We start from the raw sequence: 19,384 nt of genomic DNA on the forward strand, positions 1-19,384 counted from the left end.
TTAAATCTTCATACGTGCACGGTTAAATATTACATTCAATCGGTGGCTACTAGCTCCTTATGATAGCTGACTGTAAACAAATATCTTGAGCCCATTGTTCGGAACTTCACACAAATTGACTTGCTACAAGTTGACAACGGTTAAATATTACATGTAAGTTTGATGCCCGTTGTACACACGTTAGTGATTATATTTTAAAGAAGTCATTCAGATTCGACTCCGCCTCTCCGTGGCTACTGCGCCGCTCGTGCTCTGCCCTTGCGCTTTGTCCGCCTTCTTCTTCGGTTCAGGCGTGTCGACGTTGTTGTCCCGGTAGTAGTGCGGCGCGATCTCCAGCAGCCACTCCGGCTTGAGCTCCGTCACCTGCCGCATGTACTCCTTGGTCGTCTCCACCAGCTCGTGGTACACCACCCAACGCGCCGGCGGGTCCACCCGCGCCATCCCGGAGCTCGGGTGCACGAACACCGTCCGCAAGCTCTTGACGGTCCGGTACGTCCCATCCCTCCGCCGCTGCGCCGAGTTGTGGAAGAACCCCGCCGTGATGGCCTTCCTGACCGCATCGAGGTCGCCGGCGCAGGACTGGCGGTCGATCTCCACCCGCTCAAGCAGCGCCTCCAGCTGCTCCCGCACGTCCCGTGCACGCCGCATGGTGCGCGACTGCACGAAGTGATCGAGGCACCACTGCGCCGAGTACCCGGACGCCTCCCACTCGGTGTACACGTTGAGCAGCGCGATGTGGTCGCTGACGTTGGCCGCATCGAAGCGCTGCCGCGCGGAGTCGGCGAGCATCGCCTTGTCCTTGGGCCGGTAGAAGACGGCGTTCCCGGCTGACAGCATGGACGCGATGGTGATCACCTCCTTGGAGCACCCGTACCGCTCGGACGCCACGATCGCCTTGCTCAGCATAGGGTCGAGCGGAAGCTCCACCATCCGACGTCCAGTCTTGGTCAGCTCGCCGCGGCAGTTGAGCGCGCCGAGGGCGAAGAGGTTCTCGAGCGCCTTGAGCAGCGCCTCTGACGCCGGCGGGTCCATGAAGTCGAAGTTCACCAGGTCGTTGATCCCCAGCGCCTTGAGCGAGAGCACCACGCTGGCCAGGTTGCTCCGCTGGATCTCGGGCACCGTCTCGTCCTCCATGTCCATATTGAAGCTGTGCTCCGTGAAAAGGCGGAAGCACTTGCCGGGGCCCGTGCGCCCCGACCGGCCGGCGCGCTGGTCAGCCGACGCCTTGGAGATGGGGCGGACGAGCAGCGACTCCGTCCCCGTGCGCGGGCTGTACGACTTCACTTTGCAGAACCCCGGGTCGACCACGTAGCTGATCCCGTCGATGGTCAGCGACGTCTCGGCGATGTTGGTGGACAGCACCACCTTCCGCGCGCCCGGCGGCGTCAGTTCGAAGATCTTGGCCTGGAGCTCGGTGGGCAGGTTCGCGTAGATCGGGCAGATCACCAGCTCCGCGATCTTGGTGCCCAGGCCCCGGGTCCGGCGCCGGAGGATCTCCTCCACCGTCTCGATCTCCTCTTGCCCCGTGAGGAACAGTAGGATGTCGCCGGGGGGCTGCGTGACGTGCAGCTGCAGCACCGTCGCTACGGCCGCGTCGACGTAGTCCGCCTCCGGCGCCGCCGTGTAGTGGATGTCCACTTTGTAGCGCCTCCCCGGGATTTTGAACACCGGCGCCATGTCAAAGAAGTCGCTGAACTTCTCCGCGTTGAGCGTCGCGCTGGAGATGAGCAGCTTCATGTCCGGCCGGAACCGCGCGACGTCCTTGACGAGTCCCAGAAGGATGTCGGTGGAGATCGAGCGCTCGTGCGCCTCGTCCACGATGACGACGCCGTAGCTGGCCAGGTCCGGCTCGCCGAGGAACTCACGCAGGAGCATCCCGTCGGTCATGTACTTGACCACCGTCTTCTCCGACGTGCAATCCTCGAACCGGATGGAGTATCCCACCTCGTGGCCGAGCTTGACGCCCATTTCCTGCGCCACCCTGGCCGCCACGCTCATCGCCGCCACGCGGCGAGGCTGCGTGCACGCGATCTTCCGCCCCTTGGCCGTGTACCCGGCCTCGTGAAGGTACTGAGGTATCTGCGTCGTCTTGCCGGAGCCGGTCTCGCCGACGACGATGATCACCTGGTGCTCCGCAATGGCTTTGAGGAGCTTGTCCTTGAACTTGTAGACCGGGAGGGTCTCCCTCTCGTCTTGGAGCTCCCTTTGCAGTATAACATTGGCATCAATGTCGTCGGCCAGTTCGTCCGCCTCGTCGTCCGGCTCGGTGCCCAACATCGTCGCCGACTTGACGAACTCGATGCCGTCTTCAAACACGAACTCGTATTCTTCGCCAGGGCGGCTGCGGTCCTTCGATCCAAATTGCAGCCGAGACTTCCTGATCTGCTGTTCTTCCCAGGACTCCTGCTCCGAGAAAGCGTTCGCCTTGCGGCCTCTCGCCTCAGTGCTGACGTCGTCGTGCCGCCGCCTCGCAACCGAGAACCTCTTCTCCTGGTCCGCGTTCGCGGCGTCATCGTAGGCGTCAGGCATCCTGTAGTAGTCGCCGGCGCCGTCGCCGTTCTCGGCGTGGTCGTGGACAAGGCCGTATATTTCCTTCTTGCGCCTGAACTCCCTCTCCTCGGCGTCCGTGAGCCTGACGCCATCGCACATGAACTCGTGGTCTAGGATCTCGTCCCGCATCTCCTCGACCTTCTTCTCCTTCCGCTTCTGCAGGTACGCGCGACGGGACAAACGTCTGAGCTCCGAGGTTTCGCCCTTGTCCATCGCTTCAGATCGGTGAGCTCGCTCGTCCAGCTCTTGCTTGGACGCCTTCCGATCCATCAATCTCCTTGTGTTCGCCTCATCGCGTTCCCGGATGTTCCGTTCGAGCTGGGCCCTCTCAATCTGATCACGCCTCATCTCTTCCTCCTCATCAGGATCGCCGGCATCCTCGTCGGACTCCGGACAACGCCGCCGTCGCACGCTCCGTCCAGAATCGGACAATGCGGCCGCCTCCTCGTCGTTCTCTTGGGGCAGGCCCTTCTTCCTGAAACGCTTCCTTCCGCTGTGAGAAGACGACGTGGCGACGCCACCCTCCACCTCCTCGTCGTCGCTTTTGTCGAGCAGCTTGAACTCGCTCTGCTTCTTGACCAGCGCCGCCGCGTCATGCATCTGCCTCTGGTACTCACTGACCCCTGGGCCGCCTCCGGTAGCCCCCTGCTTGTGCGGTAGCCTGCCGTAGACGTCCTCCGCGAAGGCGGCCGTATCGGGGGAGGAAGGGAACCCGCCGAGGTCGACCAGCCGCGCCGCGAGGTCCCCGGCGGAGGCGCAGTCCCGCGCGAGCCGGACCACGAGCTGCACGACGACGCCCTGGGAGTACCCCAGCAGCGCCATCAGCCGGTCTGAGAGCCACGTCTTGATCTGACCCTCGCTCTCCATGACCTGGCCTCTCCTCCGGCCGTCTCCCCGCGACGAGGGATGGATAGAGTCGTAGGCGGCGGCGAGAGGCGGTACGCGGGGCGCACGCACTTGAGCCAGGGATTTGGGTGCCTTGGGACCTGCTTTATTCGTGGATGGACCGATCCGAAGGCGGCTGTGTGTTCGTTTGCCCGGTTCGACCATTCCGAGGCGATTTCGGTATGTCGGTTTGGTGCTTCAGTCCACGCGGAGAGTCACGAGGACCGCCCGGTCAGGCAGTTGGGGAAGTCCGATGTGGGTCTCCACGTGAGCACTGACCGTACATACATACTCGCGGCTTTTATCATGTAATAGTTCAATATTATTTAGTAAAAATAATTTGTTGTTTATAGCTTAGCTTGTTAGGTGAAGAGTTTTCAATTTTGTGTTTGGATTGATAGATTTTTCACATTTATTTTATTAGAGTTGGTGAACGATGGAAAGCTTATTTGATATTAATAAGGACAGGTCATAAGATGACTTTTTTTTTTAAAAGAGTTAATTTGAGAAATCTATAACTATTTATATCTTGGTAACATAGAACTATAATTTCTAAGATTTATTTCACAAAAGCTACAACTATATATACCTTTGTTAACGCAAAACTATAACTTTGTCACCTAATGAATGGGATTGATCCATGGTCCCACTTGTCAGCCAAACATCCTTGTTCTTCTCGTTATGGACACCATTTTAGACGGTAAGAAAATAAGTTGAGATATGTCTTGATTTGATTGTGATGAGTTATTGACAATGTTGGATTTGAGTTGAACTTGGTTGGCATGAACTTATTTATCCGTGATTTTGTTTATGGCTAACCTAAATTGGAGCTGGAGTTTCTGTCTTGGGTCTAGGAAAATGAACCCATCAAAATATCTGGTATTTGGGAAGTTGGCTTCACCGGATTGTTCGATGTGGTGCTGAAGCTGACGCCGAAGCAATTCTGTGCTCAAGCAAAAATAAAGATCAAGACACCGGATTGTCTGGTGATGGACTTAGAGAGCACCTGACCATTTCTTGCAGAGAAGAAATTTTCGGTGAAAAGTGGAAGATCTCACCGGATGATCCGGTGATGCAATGCTGATAGCGCTAGAGTATTTTCCAGTGCATGACAAAATTTGAAATTCAAATTTGGGCGCCAAATCTGAAGAAGCCACCGGATAATATACCAAACTAATTTTTGCAGAGAAGTTGCAAAAGGAGAGTTTGGCGGAGATAAAGTTGCCGGATGGTCCAGTGACAGGAAAGTGAGCACCGGAGCTTCACACTGGACCAATTCTTGCAGAGAGCATTTTTCAGTGCGCTGAATCGAAACACGCTCACCGGATGTTCTGATGCTCATGTGTTTCTGTAGAATGAATTCTGAACTGAGGTTTTGTGTTATTGGCTAACTAGAGATATCATTGGAATTTAGAGATATGTTATTTGCTTGTTTTATGGTGTGTAGGTGATGGATGCAACTTGATGATCGACGGTGGGATGATCAGGGTCAAGCGGGTGCTTGGTGCCAGATGATCAAGGAGATCGGACGGAGTCAAAGGTAATTCTAGCGGTATATATGGAGTTCAAGCAAAGCATGGAGAGGATGAAGGATGAAGACGGTGTGTGACAACTAGAGATATCATTGAGGATTCTAAACTGAGGATTTGTGTTATGGGCTAACTAGAGATATCATTGGAATTTGGGGATATAGCACCTGGCATGTTGTATTATCGATCTACAACCTTTCACCCTGACTTTGTAATAAGCGGAAATACATTATGTTATCAATCTTAATATCAGGACCAAAACAATATGGCAACGATATTGATATGTACCTCAGTCCTTTAGTCGATGATCTTAAGAAACTCTAGTCGGAAGACGTCGAGGTTTGGAATAAGTACAAGCAAGAGTACTTTACCTTGCATGCCATGTTATTCATCATCATCAATGATCTATCAGCACTTCATAACTTGTTAGGTCAGAGCAAAAGAAAAGGTGAAGCTTACCCCTATTGCTTAGATGACACAAGCAATTTGAGGTTGAACAACTCAAAGAAAATAGTGTACATGCGGCATCGACATTTCTTTCCCATGAAGCACCCGTACCGGAACATGAACAAGCATTTCGATGGCACAAGGGAAAAAGCGTTACCTTCGATGTATTTCAGCGGGGAAGATGTCCACAATCCGATTAAGAATATCAATGTTGTCCTTGGCAAGCAAAAAGATCCACCAAGGACGATGAAAAAAAGAAATGTGGAACAAGAAATCAATACTATTCAAGCTAGAGTATTAGGAAAAATTAGATCTTCACCACTCTATCGATAACATGCATGCAAAAAAGAATATCTGTGAGAGTCCGATCGGTGCATTGCTCCAAATGAAAGGTGTAAGACCCCATTCTCTGGATCTCATGTGCCTCCTGTATCAATCCCTGGATCAAGTAACTAATACGCACAGTATAACAGTTGTAGTATCACAGTCAAACTATGAACATACGTATTAAGGTTACAGAGCACAAAAGGTTGCAAACCATAGCGTATATTACAAACCTAGCCGAACGGCCAACAAAAGCACAGCAGAAAACAGAACCCAAGCCACATGCAGCTAGGGTGCGAACGTGACTCTAAAAGACTGCTCTTCAACCCCATCTTCGCCTCCAGCGTTGGCAGGGTCTGCCTCTTCATCTGAATGACAGTAAGAGTGAGTACGAAAGGCACTCAGCAAACCTTATACTATTTCAAGGTGTTGATAGATGGATAAATGAGTAATTCAAGGATAAGGCTTTATGGTTTAGTTTTATGCGTAAAGCGGATTATGCAGGTATTCCTTTGTATCATTTATTATTGACTTTAAAGGCATTTTAAATAGTTTAAAACCGGGTAACAAGCTTTATCTAGGGGTCTTTTGGTCCTGGGAGGGGCTAAACCTCGTTCCGCAGTCGCTATTATCACATCTGGTGTACCTCTAGTACCGCACAGCTTCTGGCGAATCGAGCCAGGAACCTCATCACACGGACATCTAGTTCACACACTCACTCATCATGACACACACACCTAGAGTCTAGTCATCAGGGTTACTGCTTTCGCATGTCCTATGACCGTGGACACAGCTATTCGAATAGGTTTACACTCTTCATAGTTTGTACAACTTTACCCATACGATATGCTCAGCCTCCAACCGTTGCAAGCGGAGGAGCGAATCCTACTGAGTCAATCACTTCTCCTGCCGGGCTTTTCTACGAGACATCCCATGTACTAGAGACCATGTTTAGAATACCATATTGGTAATGCCGTCTCTTGAAATATTCAACAGAGGGCCAAATGGACACTTGGTTTCTCGCTGCTCCCCAGCCGCCTAGTATGATGTCCAGTCCAGTCCGGTGAAAGAAGAGTCAAGTCCTGCCCATTCAGGACACATGATTGCACGGGGTGGCTAAGCATGACGGCGCAATGACTCGGTCCTTAACCGGCCAGAGCAGGTATCTTCTGGCAATGAACACCACAAAGGTGACTCAAGCCCCCAGGAGCATCCTCGTCCAGAGTACTACTCCACCTGCCATTGCCAAAACAGTTTTCACCCATTTTTACACATCTCCCACCGTATCCCACACAACTTCAAGGATTTCCCAACCATCATGGAATTCACAACCATCAAGGATTCATGGTATATGAGTTATTATTGATAACAGTAAATCTTGTCTCCGAGGAGAGGTGTTTTAAAAAGCGACGTCTCCAAGGAGACGTATTCTATCCTAAGCATGCTAGATATCAAGGCGTCGCCCATCGTTAATATATTTAACAACAGATATTCCTAGGGTGATATGTATTCTAGATGATGATATGTAAGGCATGACAGTGCTGATAGGATTAACTACTGTAAGTAGTTAGAAAGAAAACGCAATATATAACATATGCGATAATAAGTCCGATTTTAGTTGATCATGTATATTATTTGAAAACCATAGATTCAGTATGATCAAGGAGATAGGACTTGACTTCTCCAAAGTTTTCTTTAGAGTCTTGGTTGTAGTCAGGATCCTCCTCACTCCTGATGCTTCCTGCGCAGCACTTGCAGAACTCTGGTTGCTCTGTGATTGCGACTACGATCAATAACGGCTATACTAGAAAAGAATCAAATAATACCAAATGGAAAACGAAATGATCCCTAATGGATATCACAATGTGACAGCTAAGTAGATCTCAATTTTAGATGAATTTTGATGAAAGAATCACCGAAATCGGAGCTAGAACGGAGAAGTTACAGCTCCCGAAAGTTTTAATCTAAATTAAATCTAAAAATACCAAATAATACTATTCATGAGTGGAACCTAATGGTGGGGCCCACTGAACACTAAACCGAGCCCACATGAACAATGATCAGTGGGACCCACATGAACAGTACCAGTTGGGGTTGAGATGGGCCCAGATTGGAACGGGTCCGGGCCGGGCTTGGGCTGCATAGTGTCGGGCTGAACAGTGTCAGGCTGGATGGCTTAGCAGGCTATGAGAGCTAGGTTGGGCCACTGGGGTGTGGCCTTTGAACGGCTGGGCCAGCCTGGTAGGCCTACGGCGCTCGAGCTGAGTTGTGGCCCACTTGGCCAGGCCGAGTCACGGCCTTTGGCTGGCCCACGCGAGCGTGTGGACGCGCGGCGATTGCTGGTGCAACGCGAGCAGTGGAGGGGAGGGGAAAGAGTGACCGGTGGTGAGAAATCCATGGTGGCGCGCATGGAGAAGCTCGCCGGCGTGAGATTCCGACGGGGTTTCACGACGGGAAGTGGACGCGTTTCTTCGTGGAACGGTGAATGCGGCGAGGAGCACGTCGATGGTGGTCAGCGACGAGATCGATACTAGCCGGTAGCCGAAGAGGGGCACTGGCGTGGCTAAAAATCGGGCAGCGCTCCCCTGTACTGGGAGGCGCCAATCCGCACAGGAAGAGGGGCCTAAGGCCTCTAGGAATCACTGCACGACGGCCGGCTACGCACATGGAGTACTAACATGCCGGCGTTGAGCCAAAGCACAACGGCGAAAGTCAAGCACACGGCAGAGCACGACAACCGACCAAGAAAGAGCATGGGGGCATCTACGCGCTATCTAGGAGGGGCGCTAGGGGCTTGGGGTGCTCACCGGGCTCAAGGACGATGAGAAGCGGGACGGGTCAGTGATTCGTCGAAGAGGTGGCGGTGGCACTGTTTGGCTACTAGCGCGAGCGGGCTCCCATCGGGCTTTTAGTGAATGGACGGTGGCCCAAGGACGACGGCAAGGTCCTGAAGCTCCTTGGCAGCACATGGTCGGAGAATCGACGGCGGCGAGATGTGATGGCTTGTAATGGCGATGGTGGCGGTGGAATGTGGGGAAAGGGGGAGAAGAGAGGCTGGGGCGACGCTATTTATAGCGGGAGAGGGAGCACAGAGGGTCGGTGCGCGCATGACATCAGGCGGACGTCGGTGGGCAGCGCGACAGTGAGGTGGCGGAACGGCACCCACCATTTTTCCCACGGCGTGGGCGCTCCGCGCCATCACACGTGGGCAGAGCGCGAAAGTCGCACAGTGCCAGACCCTCGGGCTGCAGGGGGGAGATCAAAGAGTGAGAGAAAAAGCAGAGAGGACGGCAGCATGGGGGAGAGAGTAGGTGGCTCGCTGGTGTCACGGTGGCGAGCGCCAGCGACGCGCAGCATCGTGCTGGAGGAGGAAGGAGATCGCGCGGGCGTGGGCTGGGTGGATGTGCGACACGTGGACGACGTACACGAGTGGGGCACGGGCGAACGCTGGCGCACGCGGTCGATCGGTTGGGCCGGCTCAGCGTGCTGGTTGGCCGTGCGCGGGAGAAAAGCGAGGAAGGGGCGAAAAAGGAATGGGCCGGCTGGCGGGCTGAAAAGAGAGAGAGAAGAGATTTGGCCCGGTGTGAAAGGGAAAAAAAGAAAATGGATATGGGATTAAATTCAAAAGAGAGATTTGAATTTGACTTTGGATTAGGATCAATTGAATTGGAAATATTTGAATTATGAGATTGAGGTAAAGCTCTGAGATTTGGGAATATGATTTGAATCAAAGGATTTAAATTAAATTTGGACTTGAGTTGGAAAGAATTTAAGAAAAGATTTGAATTTGAGAGACATTCAATTCCAATCTCCACTTAAAGATGCATAAAAACCATAAACCAAATGCGTATGAATCAACTTAAGGCAGGGATTACCTTAAAATAAATTTGGAGCATTTTGGAATACTTAGCCAATTAATACTAATATAAATATTCACATACATATTTCCTTGATTTTATTTGGTTTTAATTTACTATAAAAAATTAAATTTTGCACTAAATTTTGCTATTTAATTAATATGCTAGTTTAAGGATGTCACAAACTTACCACACATAAACGAAATCTCGACCCCAAGATTCGGAAAGCTCATCGAAGAGAGTTGGAAACTCCTTCATCATCCTCTTCGCGCTCCCATGTAGCTTCCGCTTCGCTGTTATTACTCCACTATACTCAGCAAAACTTGACTGCAGTTCTTCAAGTTTGACGAGTTGCCACATCCAAGATTCGGATAGGTCTCTCCTCATATTGCAGATCTTGTTGCAGATCCATGATTTCTAAAAGAACATGTTCCTCTGGAATTCTCAAGCATTTTATAACTGGGAGACATAAAACACATCGTGCACGTCGGACATTTCTGCCGGAAGTGCCAACTTATATGCCACTCCTCCAACCCTTCTCAATACTTTATATGGCCCCACATATCTTAGTGCTAGCTTCCCATGAACTTGGAACCTCCGAGTGCCTCTTATTGGGGACACCTTGAGGTAGACGTAGTCCCCCACTTCGAAGGTCAAATCCCTCCTTCGGCTTTCCGCATAACTTTTTGTCTACCTTGAGCTGCTTTCAGATTTTCCCTGATTTTAGCAACTTGATCTTTTGTGTCCTTGATCAGCATGGGCCCGAAGAGCGATCGCTCTCGTACTTCTGACCATAGTAGAGGTGTTCTGTATTTCCGCCCATATAATGCCTCAAAAGGTGACATTTCTAGACTAGCTTGAAAGCTGTTATTGTAAGAGAAATCTGCATATGATAGATTTTTCTCCCAGTCTTTTCCGTAGGTTGTCACACAAGCCCTTAGGAGATCTTCCAAAATATGATTTACTGTTTCAGTCTGATCATCAGTTTGTGGATGGTAAGCAGAACTAAAATCCAGTTTAGTCCCCAGGGCCGTGTGCAAACTCTTCCAGAACCTTGATGTGAACTGGGGGCCTCTATCGGAGACGATCCTGCTTGGGATCCCGTGCAGTCTCATGTTGTCAATATACAAGCCAACCAACTTGTCTCCACTATAGGTTGTCTTGACTGGTATGAAGTGAGCTACTTTGGTTAGACGATCCACTATAACCCATATAGAGTCATTACCCTTCTGAGTCCTGGGTAAACCCACTATTAAATCCATACCAATTTCATCCCATTTCCAAGTTGGGATCTGCAATGTTTGCAGCAGTCCTGCTGGTTGGTGCTCTGCCTTGACCTTTTGACAGGTGTCACATCGAGCGACGAACCCTGCTATGTCAATTTTCATTCTTGTCCACCAATACTTGGTCCTTAGATCCATGAACATCTTGGTGCATCCAGGATGGATGGAATAAGGGGAGTTGTGGGCTTCATCCATGATGAATTCTCTAAGATTTTTCCGATATGGTACACATAACTTTGTACCATATAGTTTCTCGTGGATCTATCCTGAACCCTAGTGCTTTATCTAATTCGAGATTCTTCTTGACTTTTAGAACTTCTTCATCTTCTGCCTGGGTCTCGCGAATTTTATCCTCTAGTGTCGGATGCATTACCAGAGTGTGAGCTTGTCCTTGCGTTATGTGCAGATTCAAATGTTGCATTTCTCTGAACAGTTATGGCATTAACTCCTGAATATGCAGATTACTGCAGTGAACCTTCCAGCTAAGGGCGTCAGCCACAACGTTTGCCATGCCTGGGTGATATTGGATACTCATATTATAATCCTTTATCAATTCTAACCATCTTCGTTGCCTCAGATTAAATTCTGACTGGGTGAAAGTATACTTCAAGCTCTTGTGATCTGTATAAATCTCGCACTTATTCCCAAGAAGATAGTGTCTCCATATCTTAAGTGCATGTACCATCGCCGCTAACTCCAGATCGTAAGTTGGGTAATTCTGCTCATGGTCCTTCAGTTGCCTGGATGCATAAGCCACAACCTTGCCTTCTTGCATCAGCACACAGCCAAAACCTTGGCGTGACGCATCACAATAGACCATGAAGTCCTTCTGGATATCTGGTAATTTCAACACTGAGGCAGTAATCAGCCTCTTCTTGAGTTCTTGGAAACTCTCTTCACAGGTTCATCCCATTTGAACTTGGCGTCCTTCTAGAGAAGCTTGGTCATTAGCCTTGCAATCTTTGAAAATCCCTCTATAAACTTGCGGTAATAACCCGCCAATCTAAGAAAGCTTCTGATTTCTGAGACATTGATTGGTTGTATCCAATTGACCACTGCTTCAACTTTTAAAGGGTCCACTGATACTCCTTCAGCTGTCAAAACATGCCCAAGAAATGCCACTTCTCAAAGCCAAAACTCACACTTGCTAAATTTGGCGTAGAGCTGATGGGCCCTTAGTCTTTCGATGACTATCCTCAGATGTCGTTCGTGCTCTTTGGCACTCTTCAAGTAGATGAGAATATCATCAATGAACACTATCACAAACCTGTCTAGTTCCTCCATAAACACCTTATTCATCAGATTCATGAAGGAGGTTGGGGCATTTGTCAGTCCAAATGATATGACTGTAAACTCATATAACCCATACCTTGTCACAAAGGCAGTCTTTTGGATGTCACTTTTCCTAATTTTTAACCGGTAGTATCCTGATCTCAAATGTATCTTGGAGAAGTACTTAGCTCCTCTTAGCTGATCGAACAGATCATCAATCCTAGGTAATGGGTACTTGTTTTTGATAGTCATCTCATTTAAATAACGGTAATCAACACACATCCTTTGACTCCCATCCTTTTTCTCTATAAACAGAATTGGTAATCCCCAGGGTGAAGAACTAGGTCTGATGAAACCACTTGCTTGTAATTCCTTGAGCTGTTCCTTTAATAACTCTAGTTCATTAACTACCATTCTATAAGGTCGCTTGGCAATCAGGGCTGTTTCGGGTAAGAGATCAATAACAAGTTCAATGTCACGATCTGGTGGCATACCAGGTAATTCATCCGAAAATATATCTGGGTATTCACATATTACTAGTACATCCTCTAACAACTGGGTAGATAAGTTGCATACCATAGGGTCAGATTTGGGTCCTTTAAGCTCAAACTCTACCTTGATCCCTTTCTGATTGACTAGGGTGACCTTCCTACTGGCACAAGCTATATTGCCTTTCAACTTGGTTAACTAATTCATTCCAAGGATGATATCTATCCCATGGGAATTCATAACCACTAGGTTTGCCAGGAATTCTACCTCACTTAAACAAAGTTTAACCCGAGGGCATCCTAGACGGCACAAGATATTCCCCGCAGGGGATCGGACAAGCTTAGGTTTCTTAAGAACCACAGATGCAAACTCATGTTGTGTAGCAAACTTAGAAGAAACAAACGAATACGAAGCTCCAGAATCATATAAGACTGTTGCAAGGGTTGAGTTGACAGGAAACTCACCGAGCAGGACTTCCGGTGCTTCCTGGGCTTTCCGCGTCAATGTGGTTGACGCGACCTCGTCCATAGTTCTTTTGCTGACCTGTGGACCGGTTCTCTCCTAAACCTATTCCTATTGTTGGGGCTGAATTAGCTGGAGCATTGCTCCGGTTGGCATTAGGGCAGTTTCTCATGAAATGGCCCGTCTGATGGCAAATGAAACATGCCCTCTGGGTATTTGCTAATGTTTGGGTGCTGCTCTGCTGGGACTGTCCTGTGTTGGAACTGCAAGGAGCTAATATTACGGTGAACGATGTGGATCCCGGAGTCTGATACTGCATAGTCTATTGTTGCCGGTATTTGACTTTTTGGCGTTGGTTGAGTCCTGCCACTTGAAACCTACTACCTTGCTGCTTCTAGTCAAAGAACTTTCTCTTCCTTTCTGCCTCTATAGGTGCATGGGCCTCTTCCAGAAGGAGGGTCCTGCTCATCATAGTATTAAAGTCAGGGTAGACGACAGGCATGAGCTGGACATATAAGCTATGAATCAGCCCCTTCTTGAAGCGATCTTGCTTTTTCTTGTCAGTCGACACATCTTCTGGGGCATAACGGGACAGGCGGATGAACTTTTAAATGTATTGGTTTACAGTCATTGATCCCTGCTTTAGGTCACGGAATTCACCAGCCTTCATCTCCATGGTACCCTCGGGTACATGGTACTTCCGGAATTCTTCGCAGAAGTCCTCCCAAGTGATGGCATCTGCATCCACCGATGCCTCGCAATAGTTCTCCCACCATTCCGCTGCGGATCCAGTGAGTTGATGGGTTGCCAAATTCACCCTTTCTTGGCCCTCACGGTCGATGACCTTGAGCTTCCTGGTAATTGCCCTAAGCCAGTCATCAGCTTCTAAGGGGTCGTCGGTATTGTCGAAGGTTGGAGGTTTGATCCTCATAAATTCGGCCATCTTGTTCTGAGGTCTATAACGTCGGTTGTTGATTCCTACTTGTGCTAGGGACTCCAATAGGCGGGTTTGATTGGCCATTACAGCCACCAGATCATTCTCTGGGGGTGGGGGTAGTGGGTTTCCTTGATTGCTGCGGTGGCTTTGGTGGACTTCCTCACTGGGTTGAGAGTTGATGTCTCTACCTCCCCCTCTGCCTCTACTTTGGCCCATAGCAACCCTTCCTCATGATCCTATTGCACTCCCTATTTTATATCCACATTCGGGGGCTACATTGATAGGTACAAGCTGGCGTTGTTGGTGAAGGCGACAGGATTGCCTTGATGATTCCATTCGTTTTCTCTGAAGCTAAGAGAAGATCCAATAGCTAAGAATAAGTTTGCAAGATTAGGACAAGCAAGATAGGAGCAAGGACAGCCTTGCCATACACACAAATACAAATGCGAACGAGAAGCAACACCACACAAGGATATAAGCAACATATATTAAACAAACTTAGGACTATCTCCACTAGGTCATTAGTACAAAACTTTTCGACCTACTACATCAAAAGCGTACTCATAGAGCATCATGCTACCAAAGGATCTACTCCTAATGTTATCTAGCCAAGACGCGTCGTCCTCAGGCGTCGTCGATGAACCTGTCGGCGGCATTGCCAACAACTGACTCAACAGGTGAGGGAATCCCTGCTGCTGTCGGGGTAGAAGCAGGGTCGGAGGTCCTGTCGACGCCATCATCATCGCGGTCACTAACTAACTCACGCTCGCTAGGATCCTCCTCCTCCTCGGAGTCCTCTGTGGGTATCACCATATCTCCGCCCCAGATCGGCTCGGCAGGCACTAATCCTCCAGTGGTTGCGGGAACTAGCAAGGGTTGAATCCGGCCATCTGCTATAGCCGCTGTTATATGTGCTGGTAGGAGAGGAACACCTGCAAGGATGACGTGCTGGGTCCTACTCGCAGGGATACGAAAGGTGCTCTTCCTGGCAGTCGTCCTGGTCCGGGAGCCACTCATGGCATGCTGGCGGTTGAGATCCCTGTGATGGGCTCTCACCGCCCTCTGCCATCCTTCATGGTTCCTTACCGCAGTGTCCTCTACAGCTGCGGCCTGAACTCTGGTATGATCTAGCATCACACGGAGAGCTCTCTCCCGTGTCTCGGACTCCTCTGCCCTATTGCGAGCATCCTGAAAAAGCTAATAGCTCTCATTGTGCATGTGCTCCATGGCATGGAGGTACTGTGCTGTGACGGACATGATGGTGTTGTCCTCCTCCTCCTCCTGTCTTGCATCCTCCATGGCGGTTAGGCGTGCACACCAAGCAGCTCGCTGGCCAGCGGCAGTTGGAAAGTGCCTCATGGGAGTGTGTGCAACCTCTCTGACACGCCTCTCGCACAGGTGCTGAAGTGCCTCGTAGGCCACCAACTGGTACGTGTCAGGGTACCGTACCCCGGTGGTGCTGACGTGCCACGGTCACCAGCTGGGGTGCCTCGAGAAATCGAAGATCTGCAGAAAAACCTGGCACTTTTGGTATCAATTCTCGTCATACTCACGCCTGGTGTACTCTGGGCGTCTGGTGTACCCCAGGCGGCAACAAGCTTCCCACAACAACTTGGGAAAGCCCTTTACTCGTAGACATCACACTTTGATCCAGTCCTCGTCTTTCATCTGTCGGGGATCAAGGAATGGCTTAGAACCAACATAAAAGGGGTTTCTAAAGCAAAAGGACAGAAGGTAAGTGCATAAGATGTTTTGACAACATAGCATTTTCAGAAAATAGGTAGACACGAGCAAGTTTATCCTAAGGTCATGTCCTACAGCCAAGCATGGCTCTGACACCACTCTTGTAAGACCCCATTCTCTGGATCTCCTATGCCTCCTATATCAATCCCTGAATCAAATAGCTGATACGCACAGTATAACAGTTCTAGTATCACAGTCAAACTTAGAACATAAGACTAAGGTTACAGAGCACAAAAGGTTACAAACCATAGCGTATATTACAAACCTGGCCGAATGGCCAACAAAAGCACAGCGGAAAATAGAACTCAAGCCACATGCAGCTAAGGTGCGAACGTGACTCTAAAAGACTACTCTTCAACCCCATCTTTGCCTCCGGCGTTGACAGAGTCTACCTCTTCATTTGAATGACAGTAAGAGTGAGTACGAAAAGTACTCAGCAAACCCTATACTATTTCAAGGTGTTAATAGATGCATAAATGGGTAATTCAAGGATAAGGTGTTGATAGAATGTAAAGCGGTTTATGCAGGTATTCCTTTGTATCATTTATTATTGACTTTAAAGCCGTTTTAAATAGTTTAAAACCTGGTAACAAGATTTATCTGGGGATTTTCAGTCCTGGGAGGGGCTAAACCTCGCTCTGTAGTCACTATTATCACATCTGGTGTAGCTCTAGTACCGCACAGCTTCTGGCGGATCGAGCCAGGAACCTCATCACACGGACATCTAGTCCACACACTCACTCATCAAGACACACGCACCCGGAGTCTAGTCATCAGGGTTACTGCTTTCGCATGTCCATGACCGTGGACACAACTACCCGGTTGTAGTCAGTATCCTTCTCGCTCCTAATGCTTTCTGCGCAGCACTCGCAGAACTCTGGTTGCTCTGCAATTGTGACTACGATCAATAACAGTTATACTAGAAAAGAATCAAATAGTACCAAATGGAAAACCAAATGATCCCTGATGTATATCACAATGTGACAGTTGAGTAGATCTCCATTTTAGATAATTTTGGCCAAAAAATCATCGAAATCGGAGCCAGAACAGAGAAGTTACGGCTCTCAAAAGTTTTAATCTAAATTAAGTCTGAAAAATAACAAATGACAACATTCATGAGTGGGACCCAGTGGTGGGGCCCACTAAATAGTAACCCAGGCCCACATGAACATTGATCAGTGGGACCCACATGAACAGTGCCAGTTGGGCCGAGATGGGCCCAGATTGGTTCGGGTCTGGACCGGGCTTGGGCTGCATAGTGTCGGGCTGGATGGCTTAGCGGGCTGCGAGAGCTGGGCCGGCCCTCTGGGGCGCGGCCTTTGAACGATTGGGCCGGCCTGGCAGGCCAGCGGCGCTCGGGCCGAGCTGTGGCCCACTTGGCCAAGCCGAGTCATGACCTTTGGCCGGCCCAAGCGAGCGTGTGGGCGTGCGGCAATTGCTAGCGCAGTGCGAGCAGCGAAGGGGAGGGGAAAGAGTGGTCGGCGGTGAGAAATCCATGGCAGCACGCACACAGAAGCTCGCTGGCGTGGGATTCCGATGGGGTTTCTCGACGGGAAGTCAACACCGGGCTTCTTCACGGAATGATGAATGCGGCGAGGAGCACGTCGACGACGGCTGACGACGAGATCGATACCAGCCGGCAGTCGAAGAGGGGCTCTGGCATGGCCAAAAATCGGGCAACGCTCCCCTGTACTAGGAGGCGCCAATCCTCATAGGAAGAGGGGCCTAAGGCCTCTAGGCATCACGGCACGATGGCCGGTTACTCACAGAGAGTACTAACACGCCAGCGTTGAGCCAAAGTGTGGTGGCAGAAGTCAAGCACATGGCGGCGCACGGCAACCGACCAAGAGAGAGCATGGGGCATCTACGCATTATCTAGGACGGGGCGTTAGGGGCTTGGGGCGCTAGGGGCTTAGGGTGCTCTCCAGGCTCAAGGACGACGAGAAGCAGGATGGCGGTCGGTGATTCGTTGAAGAGGTGGCGGCGACGCTCTTTGGCTACTAGCGCGAGTGGGCTCCAGTTAGGCTTCTGGCGAATGGACGGCAGCCCAGGGACGGTGGCAAGGTCCTGAAGCTCCTTGGCAGCACGTGGTCGGAGAATCGACAGCGGCGAGATGTGATGGCGTGTAATGGCGACGGCGGCGGTGGAATGTGAGGAAAGGGGGAGAAGAGAGGCTGGGGCGGCGCTATTTATAGCGGGACAGGGAGCACAGAGGGGCGATACGCACGTGACATCGGGCGGACGTTAGCGGGAAGCGCGACGGTAAAGTGGTGGAGCGGCGCCCACCATTTTTTTGCGACATGGGCGCTCTGCACCATCCACGCACGGGCGGGGGACGAAAGTCGCGTGGCACCAGACCCTCGGGCTGGCGGGAGCAGAGAGGGAGAGAAAAGGCGGAGAGGACGACAGCATGGGGAATAGAGCAGGTGGCTCGCCGGTGTTGCAGTGGCGAGCGCCAGCGAGGCGCAGCGACGCGTTGGAGGAAGAAGGAGATCGTGCGGGCGTGAGCTAGGTGGATGTGTGACACGTGGACGGCGCAGCGCGAATGGGGCGCGAGTGAACACTGGCGCGCGCACGGTCGATCGGTTGGGCTAGCTCAGAGCGCTGGTGGGCCGTGCGCGAGAGAAAAGCGAGGAAGGAGGAAAAAAGGAATGGGCCGGCTGGCGGGCTGAAAAGATAGAGAGAAGAGATTCGGCCTGGAGTGAAAGGAAAAAAAAGAAAATAGATATGGGATTAAATTCAAAAGAGAGATTTGAATTTGAATTTGATTTTACTTTGGATTAGGATCAATTCAATTGGAAATATTTGAATTATGAGACTCATCATGAGGAGAGACTCATAGGTGTAGGGGTTCTAGGGAAGACGGCAATAACTCCTGATCTGAAGGCATACGACCAAGCTCATTTCCTCGTGCTGCAACAAATGAACGAAGTGTGTCCATATGTCGATGAGCACAAGTAGATGCTAATTGAAGAGAATCCAGGGCAGATCGAAGCTCGGGTTGCGAGGCAACATATGCAAAGGTTCACGACTTGGCTCCGAGATCGAATCAGACAATCGAGTACTCCTACAAGTGCATGGTAAAAAAAACTAGCATCATGCCATATATACATAATTATGACATATCAAAGGTACAATATAAATGGATACACATTTTATACGGTTGCTCAAGATGTGAAGAGCATATACCAGAATAGTGGTGTCCATATAGATGCTTATGACAATAATATACAGAGGGGCACATACTATGGTCAAATAGAGGACATTTGGGAGTTCAACTACCTAGGATTCAAGGTAGCCCTGTTTCGATGCCGTTAGGACATGGAGCAAAGGACGTCACTAATGACAAGTATGGATTCACTAGCATTGAGCTCAAACATGTTGGATACAAGTTTGAACTCTTCGTACTCGCTAAAGATGTTCGCCAAGTCTTTTATGAAACTGACACAACAAAGAAGAAATGCCATGTGGTTCTCGCTGGGGAAAAACACATCATCGGAGTTGCAAACGTCGTTGATGTGAAGGAGTTCAGTCAATTCGATGAAATCTCCCCTTTTGCTACTACAATTGTGCCACGTCTTTCACAGACCAAGAAAACTCTATACC

General features: G+C 50.0%; 1 protein-coding gene across 1 annotated transcript; it reads right to left on the bottom strand.

The window, feature by feature from the left end:
- Positions 1–23: 23 nt before the first annotated feature.
- Positions 24–3,466, bottom strand: LOC133884419 (pre-mRNA-splicing factor ATP-dependent RNA helicase DEAH1-like). The gene has a single exon (XM_062323816.1). The coding sequence runs from the start codon at positions 3,415–3,417 to the stop codon at positions 208–210; it is 3,210 nt and encodes a 1,069-aa protein (XP_062179800.1). The 5' UTR covers positions 3,418–3,466; the 3' UTR covers positions 24–207.
- Between the last annotated feature and the right edge of the window lie 15,918 nt (positions 3,467–19,384).

The sequence above is a fragment of the Phragmites australis genome, chromosome 11, assembly GCF_958298935.1.
Source record: "Phragmites australis chromosome 11, lpPhrAust1.1, whole genome shotgun sequence".
NCBI lineage: Eukaryota > Viridiplantae > Streptophyta > Magnoliopsida > Poales > Poaceae > Phragmites > Phragmites australis.

What these genes read in the sequence shown, in the direction of transcription:
- LOC133884419 (XM_062323816.1), bottom strand. Translation starts at nt 3,417, where the DNA reads ATGGAGAGCGAGGGTCAGATCAAGACGTGGCTCTCAGACCGGCTGATG.